Source organism: Oncorhynchus clarkii, unplaced genomic scaffold (genome assembly GCF_045791955.1).
Source record: "Oncorhynchus clarkii lewisi isolate Uvic-CL-2024 unplaced genomic scaffold, UVic_Ocla_1.0 unplaced_contig_7581_pilon_pilon, whole genome shotgun sequence".
NCBI classification, from domain to species: Eukaryota; Metazoa; Chordata; class Actinopteri; order Salmoniformes; family Salmonidae; genus Oncorhynchus; species Oncorhynchus clarkii.
The window spans coordinates 274-11,978 of NW_027260335.1; the positions used below are offsets into that span (position 1 = coordinate 274).

An 11,705-nucleotide genomic window follows, 5' to 3' on the forward strand; every position below is an offset into this window, starting at 1 on the left:
CCAACAGGTGTAGACATTACAATGAAAGGCTTACTTACAGGCCCTAACCAACAGGTGTAGACATTACAATGAAAGGCTTACTTACAGGCCCTAACCAACAGGTGTAGACATTACAATGAAAGGCTTACTTACAGGCCCTAACCAACAGGTGTAGACATTACAATGAAAGGCTTACTTACAGGCCCTAACCAACAGGTGTAGACATTACAGTGAAAGGCTTACTTACAGGCCCTAACCAACAGGTGTAGTAGACATTACAATGAAAGGCTTACTTACAGGCCCTAACCAACAGGTGTAGACATTACAGTGAAAGGCTTACTTACAGGCCCTAACCAACAGGTGTAGACATTACAATGAAAGGCTTACTTACAGGCCCTAACCAACAGGTGTAGACATTACAATGAAAGGCTTACTTACAGGCCCTACAGGCCCTAACCAACAGGTGTAGACATTACAGTGAAAGGCTTACTTACAGGCCCTAACCAACAGGTGTAGACATTACAATGAAAGGCTTACTTACAGGCCCTAACCAACAGGTGTAGACATTACAATGAAAGGCTTACTTACAGGCCCTAACCAACAGGTGTAGACATTACAATGAAAGGCTTACTTACAGGCCCTAACCAACAATGCAGTTAAAAAAATAAATATGTATAAGAATAAGAGATAAAAGTGACAAGTAATCAAAGAACAGCAGTAAAATAACAATAGTGAGACTATATACAGGGGTACCGGTACAGAGTCAATGTGCGGGGGCACCGGTTAGTCGAGGTAGTATGTACATGTAGGTAGACTTATTAAAGTGTCTATGCATAGATGACAACAGAGAGTCGCAGATGTACTGCATAGTATTTGAGACATTATGGGGGTCAGGGGTCAATTCCATTTAAAATTCAGCAAATTCAGAAAGCCAACAGATATTTCATAGAGGAGAACTGAGAAAAATGTTAGTTTACTTTCTGAATTAATGAACTGAATTGAAATGGAATTGACCTCAACCCTGATAAACATGCTTCACACTCAGGATGACAGCTATATTACAAGGAAGAAGTACATTTATTATGGAATCTGGAGATACTGTACATGTACTCTGGCTGAACATGGTCTGCATCCTAAATACCACCCTATTCCCTATAGTGCAATACTTTTGACCAAAGCTCTATTGGCCCGGGTCAAAAGTATTGCACTATGTTTGAATCATCAAGTCATGTATGTCTAATTATAATAATGTATTATTCGTAAATTCTTTACCTAAATGTCTCAGGCCTGGTGTCAGAGTGTGAGCAGAGCTCCCCAGTGGACTACTTCTGGTACAGAGAGACCCTGAACACCACCCCGGACATTGGTGCGAACGGGGGTCTGCAGTGGTGGATGGTGCTGTGTCTGGTCAGTGCCTGGGCCGTGCTCTATATCTGCATCATCCGAGGCATCGAGACCACTGGGAAGGTAGAGCAGCTTAATCTATCTGAGATGACGTTCACATTTATATCCAATTATAACCAATAACAATGGATGAACATTGGAAAATGGACAAATAAAATAGCATAATGGTAGTTTTATGTTATCATGTCTCAGTGATACAAATAAAGGTATAGTGAAATCCCTGTCTCCCCTCTCCTCATAGGCTGTGTATGTCACCTCAACGCTGCCCTACGTAGTGTTGAGCATTTTCCTGATCAGAGGTCTGACTTTGAAAGGCTCTTTGAGTGGAGTTGTGTTTCTCTTCACCCCGAACGTAAGTCAAGTGTTGTGTCAAATGGCAATCTATTCCCTATATAGTGTACTACTTTTGACTACAGCCATATGGGCCCTGTTTAAAAGCAGTGCACTATACAGGGAATAGGATGCCATTTGGGACACTGTTACACTTCACAAAAAACCTCACACTAAAATAAATGTAAACCCATCCCTGAACTGACATCAGATAAATAGGTCATATATACATCAGGTAAATCTGAATCATGGGACAAAACGTTGTGTTGTTGTCCCAGTTGACAGAGCTGACCAACCCAACTACCTGGCTGGATGCAGGTGCCCAGGTGTTCTATTCCTTCTCCATAGCATTTGGTGGACTCATCTCTTTTTCCAGCTACAACTCTGTGCAGTAAGTCACAATCAACCATCTAAACTACTATTGTTTAATCAGTGTATTATATATTTTAGGAAAAACAGTGGTTTACTAATGTTGTATTGGGACACTTGTGTTATAAAGCCCGACAACTGTGCTAAAATAGAGCATTATGGTGTCCATATTAGGACATGCTCAGTCTCAGCACCTGGGTCTCGACCCCGCCCTGTGCAACTGGGTCCTGGACTTTCTGACGGGACGCCCCCAGGTGGTGAGGGTAGGAAACAACATCTCCATCCCGCTGATCCTCAACACAGGCCCCACAAGCGTGCGTTCTCAGCCCTCTCATGTACTCCCTGTTCACCCACGACTGCGTGGCCATGCACGCCTCCAACTCAATCATCAAGTTTGCAGACGACACTACAGTGGTAGGCTTGATTACCAACAACGACGAGAAGACCTACAGGGAGAAGGTGAGGGCCCTCGGAGTGTGGTGCCAGGAAAATAACCTCACACTCAACGTCAACAAAACAAAGGAGATGATCGTCGACTTCAGGAAACAGCAGAGGGAGCACCCCCTATCCAAATCGACGGGACAATAGTGGAGAAGGTGGAACGTTTTAAGTTCCTCGGCGTACACATCACGGACAAACTGGAAGCTGAAGAAATTTGGCTTGTCATCGAAAACACTCACAAACTTTTACAAATGCACAATCGAGAGCATCCTATCGGGCTGTATCACCGCCTGGTATGGCAACTGCTCCGCCCACAACCGTAAGGCTCCCCAGAGGGTAGTGAGGTCTGCACAACGCATCACCGGGGGCAAACTACCCACCCTCCAGGACACCTACACCCCGCGATGTCACAGGAAGGTCATAAAGATCATAAAGGACAACAACCACCCGAGCCACTGCCTGTTCACCCCGCTATAATCCAGAAGGCGAGGTCAGTACAGGTGCATCAAAGCAGGGACCGAGAGACCGAAAAACAGCTTCTATCTCAAGGCCATCAGACTGCCAAACAGCCATCACTAACACAGAGAGACTGAAAAACAGCTTCTATCTCAAGGCCATCAGACTGTTAAATAGTCATCACTAACATTGAGTGGCTGCTGCCAACATGCTGACTCAAATCTCTAGCCACTTTAATAATGGAAAATTTATGTAATAAATGTATCACTAGCCACTTTAAACAATGCCACTTTATATAATGTTTACATACCCTACATTACTCATCTCATATGTATATACTGTACTCTATAGCGTCTACTGCATCTTGCCAATGCCGCACAGCCATCGCTCATCCATATATATATATATATGTACTGTTGTGTCTTTGCTATGCCGGATTAAGTGATATGACATGCTATTTTATCAAATCATTTCTCTTTAACTAATATTACCTGATTAAACTAATCGTGTAAATGTAATTAACTAGAAAGTTGGGACACCATGAAATAATACTCTTAAAGACCTGGTAATCTTTTACCTCAATAGCAGTCCATCATTAATCGTCACCTTATTCAGTCTCATCTGAACATCGTAAATTCTTGGTTATCTTCACGAACCCTGACTAACAAGTTGAATCAGCAATACAACATTTTATTTAATTATATCTTTACTAAATACCTAAATAATCACACAGAATTACATTTACACAGGATGGATCATACATTGATTACTAATTATGTCATGCAATAAAATGTCCCTGGTGGACGGAACCGATATGACGGCTGGTTACACAAAGAAAGGAGGTTGGGTTTGAATGAAAGCCGGGGAAGACTGAGGAACAAAAGGTTTGGGTCACTATCGGACCTCGTGAAGCTATGCTATCGTAAATACAGAATCTTATGCATTCTAAAAAAACACTCATTTGGAGAAGGAAAATGCAAGAAATATTTACTCTGAGCTGCGCTCCGATAGATTGGTCGTAGATGGAAGGCTGGGTTGCCCAGCAGGGATCTCTTGTCCTCTGAAGAATGTCTGGTGGTAAAGTGGATACGTTGTAGGACCGTCGTCGTGTGGTAGAACAAATACTTTGTCCGTCCTTTCCTAGCCCACGTTTACAGCTGCTGCTGCTAACTCAACGGCTAGGAGGTAACACTTCTTTAATAAATAAGAGTTTAAAGTTCATACCAGGTTGCCATACTATACGCTCATGCTATATTCTGGCTGGTATAGTCGAAATTCATCCTTCCGGCGTGTCGATCGTCACCTCCACGTTGAAATTCACCCTTTTTAAGGTATGGACGGCAATCCTCACGTCACCGGGAACACGATGCTAATTTCGTTAGTTTATTGTCGTTCAACCGTTTGCAACCAGAGCTCACACTGAGGTTGGCTTAGTTCTGTAGTTGATATTAGCCCTTTTAACGTATGGACAGCAGTTCTCACATCCTTGGGAACAACAAAATTACATTTTCGTAAAGGGCCTTATGTAGTGGTGGGAGAGAAAGTTGTGTTTCATAGTTTACAACCAACGTCTGTTCACTTGGGCACTGAGTGAGCAGAATTGTTACTTTATAACAACCATTCTCTCATTTTCTCATGATAATTAGGATGTGTAGACTTTCCAAGATACAGTTTATGTCATCCTGTCATCAGTAACAATGTCTCAGATGACAACTGATCTGACATCATATTCTTTAAGTACCAACGCATATTTTCAGCTGGTTGGATTACCGAAATATGATTCTGTTCCCCACCCTTTTGATGTTACCAGACTCTCTCTATGTTAACAAAGGGCTTTCCAACAGTCACATATGTAGAGTAGAGAGAGGAAAGGGGGGAAGGTATTTATGAGGGTCATAAACCTCACCAACAGGGCAACGTCATGACAGTACACATTCTTATTCATTCCTTTACACTTGTGTACAGTATATAAGGTAGTTGTTGTGAAATTGTTAGATTACTTGTTAGCTGTTACTGCACGGTCGGAACTAGAAGCACAAGCATTTCGCTACACTCGCATTAACATCTGCTAACCATGTGTATGTGACCAATAAATTTGATTTGATTTGAGCAGGACGTTGTTGTTTTTGATCCCCAGTAACAACTGTGAACAGGATGCAGTGATCATCTCTGCCGTCAATGGCTTCACCTCCGTCTACGCTGCAACCGTCATCTACACCATCATTGGCTTCAGAGCCACAGAGAGATTTGACAACTGTCTTGGCGGGTAGGAATCTACCCGTCTCTGTAGATGACATGTTCCTACTACAGTACTCACTGCATCTGATATGATATGAGTACAGTTGCCAAAATTCGTCACCTTTCCCAAAATTCCCAGGTTTTTCAGAAATCCCAGTTGGAAGAGTTGTAGAATCAGGATGGGATAAGCAGGACATCTGGGAACCACGATTTCTGTCAAATCTGGGAATTTTGCAACCCTACATGTACCTAACAGTGCCCCCTACCTCCGATATGACAGTATGATAGCCAATGTGACATAGTTAGATGTAATGTTACCACGAAAGAGGCCATGACGTCAACTCATTTTCCACAATGATTCTGTAGAAATATCTTGGCGCTACTGAATACATTTGATCTCCCCGAGGGAAACGTCACTGAGAGCAACTATGATCAGGTTCTCCAGAGTCTCAATGGAACATATCCAGAGGTCATTCAGGGACTCAACTTGAAGACCTGTGACTTGAACACTTTCCTCAGCGAGGTAAGACTTTTAGGGCTGGTTTCCCAGACACAGATTAACCGTAGTCCCGGACTAGAAAGCATGCTCAATGAGATTCTCCATTGAAAGTGATTTTTAGTCCAGCAGTAGGCCTAATCTGTGAATGGGAAACCAGAGTTTTAAAGCTAAGCTAAGGTCTCTTACACACATGCTCCACAAGCTTTTCATTTAATCGTATAAATACTGACAATATAAAAATATTATTTTAGCTTGACTATATGGCAATGGCAATCCCAAAGGGAACTATACACTGAATATCCTAGTCCTATACAGTGTAGTAACACAATGTTATTTAAAACAGGCTCTAATTCCACTCCTTCTCTATGTGTCCTGATGCAGGGGGTTGAAGGAACTGGTCTGGCCTTTATCGTGTTCACAGAGGCCATCACTAAGATGCCTGCATCTCCTGTTTGGTCAGTCTTGTTCTTCATCATGCTCTTCTGTCTCGGCCTGTCCTCCATGTTTGGCAATATCGAAGGAGTTCTGGTACCACTTCAGGACCTGGGGGTTTTCCCCAAGAGTTGGCCCAAGGAGTCCACCACAGGTGAGACAAGAGCTGGGAAAGACTGGGACCGGACATCAGCTCAGACAACACACCAGCCCATTAATTTCCTTCGGACCAAAATCATACACTGGTCTAAAGATGGACCAGCCTATCTTTCATTTGCCCGAACTGCCCCATGGCCAGTCTGTTTCTGGACAAGAGCAATCCAGACCTATTTTCTCCAATGTTGAGAGATTGAAACCTCTTTATTAAATATCTTTAACTCATGTTCTTTATTCTGTTACAGGGATAACATGTGTCCTCTGCTGCATTGTTGGACTGATATTTGTCCAAGGCTCAGGGAACTACTGGCTGTCCCTCTTTGACAGCTTTGCTGGTTCCATTCCTCTGCTGATCATTGCATTCTGTGAGATGGTCGGGGTTGTGTACCTCTATGGTATTGATAGGTGAGTAATAAATTAATTATGTGAGATGGTCGGGGTTGTGTACCTCTATGGTATTGATATGTGAGCAATAAATTCATTCTGTGAGATGGGCGGGGTTGTGTACCTCTATGGTATTGATAGGTGAGTAATAAATTCATTCTGTGAGATGGTCGGGGTTGTGTACCTCTATGGTATTGATATGTGAGTAATAAATTAATTCTGTGAGATGGGCGGGGTTGTGTACCTCTATGGTATTGATAGGTGAGTAATAAATTAATTCTGTGAGATGGTCGGGGTTGTGTACCTCTATGGTATTGATAGGTGAGTAATAAATTAATTCTGTGAGATGGTCGGGGTTGTGTACCTCTATGGTATTGATAGGTGAGTAATAAATTAATTCTGTGAGATGGGCGGGGTTGTGTACCTCTATGGTATTGATAGGTGAGTAATAAATTCATTCTGTGAGATGGGCGGGGTTGTGTACCTCTATGGTATTGATATGTGAGTAATAAATTCATTCTGTGAGATGGGCGGGGTTGTGTACCTCTATGGTATTGATATGTGAGTAATAAATTCATTATGTGAGATGGGCGGGGTTGTGTACCTCTATGGTATTGATATGTGAGTAATAAATTCATTATGTGAGATGGGCGGGGTTGTGTACCTCTATGGTATTGATAGGTGAGTAATAAATTCATTATGTGAGATGGGCGGGGTTGTGTACCTCTATGGTATTGATAGGTGAGTAATAAATTCATTATGTGAGATGGGCGGGGTTGTGTACCTCTATGGTATTGATATGTGAGTAATAAATTCATTATGTGAGATGGGCGGGGTTGTGTACCTCTATGGTATTGATAGGTGAGTAATAAATTCATTCTGTGAGATGGGCGGGGTTGTGTACCTCTATGGTATTGATAGGTGAGTAATAAATTCATTATGTGAGATGGGCGGGGTTGTGTACCTCTATGGTATTGATAGGTGAGTAATAAATTCATTCTGTGAGATGGGCGGGGTTGTGTACCTCTATGGTATTGATATGTGAGTAATAAATTCATTCTGTGAGATGGGCGGGGTTGTGTACCTCTATGGTATTGATATGTGAGTAATAAATTCATTCTGTGAGATGGGCGGGGTTGTGTACCTCTATGGTATTGATATGTGAGTAATAAATTCATTCTGTGAGATGGGCGGGGTTGTGTACCTCTATGGTATTGATAGGTGAGTAATAAATTCATTCTGTGAGATGGGCGGGGTTGTGTACCTCTATGGTATTGATAGGTGAGTAATAAATTCAAATAAATACAGCTTCATGAGGAATGTTTTTCCAACAGTCTTGAAGGAGTTCCCACATATGCTGAGCACTTGTTGGCTGCTTTTCCTTCACTCTGCGGTCCAACTCATCCCAAACCATCTCAAGTCCATCTCAGGTCATCTTAGGTTTCATCACATACAGTCGAGAAGAACTACTGAATATAAGATCAGCGTCAACTCACCATCAGTACGACCAAGAATACGCTTTTCGCGACGCGGATCCTGTGCTCTGCCTTACAAACAGGACAACGGAGTGGATCTCATGCAGTGACCCAAAAAAACGACTCGAAAAAAAGGGAAACGAGGCGGTCTTCTGGTCAGACTCCGGAGACGGGCACACTGGCACCATTCCCTTGCATTCTTCTTGCCAATGTCCAGTCTCTTGACAACAAGGTTGATGAAATCCGAGCAAGGGTAGCATTCCAGAGGGACATCAGAGACTGTAACGTTCTTTGCTTCACGGAAACGTGGCTTACTGGAGAGACGCTATCCGAAGCGGTGCAGCCAACAGGTTTCTCCACGCATCGCGCAGACAGGAAAAAACATCTTTCTGGTAAAAAGAGGGGCGGGGGCGTATGCCTTATGACTAACGTGACATGGTGTGATGAAAGAAACATACAGGAACTCAAATCCTTCTGTTCACCTGATTTAGAATTCCTCACAATCAAATGTAGACCGCATTATCTACCAAGAGAATTCTCTTTGATTATAATCACAGCCGTATATATCCCCCCCCAAGCAGACACATCGTTGGCTCTGAATGAACTTTATTTGACTCTTTGCAAACTGGAAACCATTTATCCGGAGGCTGCATTCATTGTAGCTGGGGATTTTAACAAGGCTAATCTGAAAACAAGACTCCCCAAATTTTATCAGCATATCGATTGCGCAACCAGGGGTGGAAAGACCTTGGATCATTGTTACTCTAACTTCCGCGACGCATATAAGGCCCTGCCCCGCCCCCCTTTCGGAAAAGCTGACCACGACTCCATTTTGTTGATCCCTGCCTACAGACAGAAACTAAAACAAGAGGCTCCCACGCTGAGGTCTGTCCAACGCTGGTCCGACCAAGCTGACTCCACACTCCAAGACTGCTTCCATCACGTGGACTGGGACATGTTTCGTATTGCGTCAGACAACAACATTGACGAATACGCTGATTCGGTGTGCGAGTTCATTAGAACGTGCGTTGAAGATGTGGTACCCATAGCAACGATTAAAACATTCCCTAACCAGAAACCGTGGATTGATGGCAGCATTCGTGTGAAACTGAAAGCGCGAACCACTGCTTTTAATCAGGGCAAGGTGTCTGGTAACATGACCGAATACAAACAGTGCAGCTATTCCCTCCGCAAGGCTATCAAACAAGCTAAGCGTCAGTACAGAGACAAAGTAGAATCTCAATTCAACGGCTCAGACACAAGAGGCATGTGGCAGGGTCTACAGTCAATCACGGACTACAGGAAGAAATCCAGCCCAGTCACGGACCAGGATGTCCTGCTCCCAGGCAGACTAAATAACCTTTTCCCGCTTTGAGGACAATACAGTGCCACTGACACGGCCTGCAACGAAAACTTGCGGTCTCTCCTTCACTGCAGCCGAGGTGAGTAAGACATTTAAACGTGTTAACCCTCGCAAGGCTGCAGGCCCAGACGGCATCCCCAGCCGCGCCCTCAGAGCATGCGCAGACCAGCTGGCCGGTGTGTTTACGGACATATTCAATCAATCCCTATACCAGTCTGCTGTTCCCACATGCTTCAAGAGGGCCACCATTGTTCCTGTTCCCAAGAAAGCTAAGGTAACTGAGCTAAACGACTACCGCCCCGTAGCACTCACTTCCGTCATCATGAAGTGCTTTGAGAGACTAGTCAAGGACCATTTCACCTCCACCCTACCTGACACCCTAGACCCACTCCAATTTGCTTACCACCCAAATAGGTCCACAGACGATGCAATCTCAACCACACTGCACACTGCCCTAACCCATCTGGACAAGAGGAATACCTATGTGAGAATGCTGTTCATTGACTACAGCTCGGCATTCAACACCATAGTACCCGCCAAGCTCGTCATCAAGCTCGAGACCCTGGGTCTCGACCCCGCCCTGTGCAACTGGGTACTGGACTTCCTGACGGGCCGCCCCCAGGTGGTGAGGGTAGGCAACAACATCTCCTCCCCGCTGATCCTCAACACTGGGGCCCCACAAGGGTGCGTTCTGAGCCCTCTCCTGTACTCCCTGTTCACCCACGACTGCGTGGCCACGCACGCCTCCAGCTCAATCATCAAGTTTGCGGACGACACAACAGTGGTAGGCTTGATTACCAACAACGACGAGACGGCCTACAGGGAGGAGGTGAGGGCCCTCGGAGTGTGGTGTCAGGAAAATAACCTCACACTCAACGTCAACAAAACTAAGGAGATGATTGTGGACTTCAGGAAACAGCAGAGGGAACACCCCCCTATCCACATCGATGGAACAGTAGTGGAGAGGGTAGCAAGTTTTAAGTTCCTCGGCATACACATCACAGACAAACTGAATTGGTCCACTCACACAGACAGCATTGTGAAGAAGGCGCAGCAGCGCCTCTTCAACCTCAGGAGGCTGAAGAAATTCGGCTTGTCACCAAAAGCACTCACAAACTTCTACAGATGCACAATCGAGAGCATCCTGGCGGGCTGTATCACCGCCTGGTACGGCAACTGCTCCGCCCTCAACCGTAAGGCTCTCCAGAGGGTAGTGAGGTCTGCACAACGCATCACCGGGGGCAAACTACCTGCCCTCCAGGACACCTACACCACCCGATGTCACAGGAAGGCCATGAAGATCATCAAGGACATCAACCACCCGAGCCACTGCCTGTTCACCCCGCTATCATCCAGAAGGCGAGGTCAGTACAGGTGCATCAAAGCTGGGACCGAGAGACTGAAAAACAGCTTCTATCTCAAGGCTATCAGACTGTTAAACAGCCACCACTAACATTGAGTGGCTGCTGCCAACACACTGACACTGACTCAACTCCAGCCACTTTAATAATGGGAATTGATGGGAAATTATGTAAATATATCACTAGCCACTTTAAACAATGCTACCTTATATAATGTTACTTACCCTACATTATTCATCTCATATGCATACGTATATACTGTACTCTATATCATTGACTGTATCCTTATGTAATACATGTATCACTAGCCACTTTAACTATGCCACTTTGTTTACATACTCATCTCATATGTATATACTGTACTCGATACCATCTACTGTATCTGCCTATGCTGCTCTGTACCATCACTCATTCATATATCCTTATGTACATATTCTTTATCCCCTCACACTGTGTACAAGACAGTAGTTTTGGAATTGTTAGTTAGATTACTTGTTGGTTATTACTGCATTGTCGGAACTAGAAGCACAAGCATTTCGCTACACTCGCATTAACATCTGCTAACCATGTGTATGTGACAAATAAAATTTGATTTGATTTGATTTGATTTGAAGTGTGTTGAAGTCAGGGGACTGTGCCTTTTAGAAAAACATTCCTCATGAAGCTGGTTGAGAGAATTACAAGAGTGTGCAAAGCTGTCATCAAGGCAAAGGGTGGCTACTTTGAAGAATGTAAAATATATAACATATTTAGATTTCTTTAACACTTTTTTGGTTACTACATGATTCCATATGTATTATTTCATGGTTTTGATGTCT

The 11,705-nt window shown here is 44.0% G+C and overlaps 1 protein-coding gene across 1 annotated transcript; it reads left to right on the plus strand.

Moving 5' to 3' along the window:
• Positions 1–1,254: 1,254 nt before the first annotated feature.
• LOC139401357 (sodium-dependent neutral amino acid transporter B(0)AT1-like) lies at positions 1,255–6,713 on the plus strand (the record flags this gene model as incomplete). Its single annotated transcript, XM_071145668.1, has 7 exons — positions 1,255–1,446; positions 1,625–1,735; positions 1,992–2,104; positions 5,117–5,245; positions 5,584–5,740; positions 6,098–6,302; positions 6,550–6,713. Coding segments are annotated over 7 exons (1,071 nt in total), but the record flags the coding sequence as incomplete, so codon positions are not given.
• Between the last annotated feature and the right edge of the window lie 4,992 nt (positions 6,714–11,705).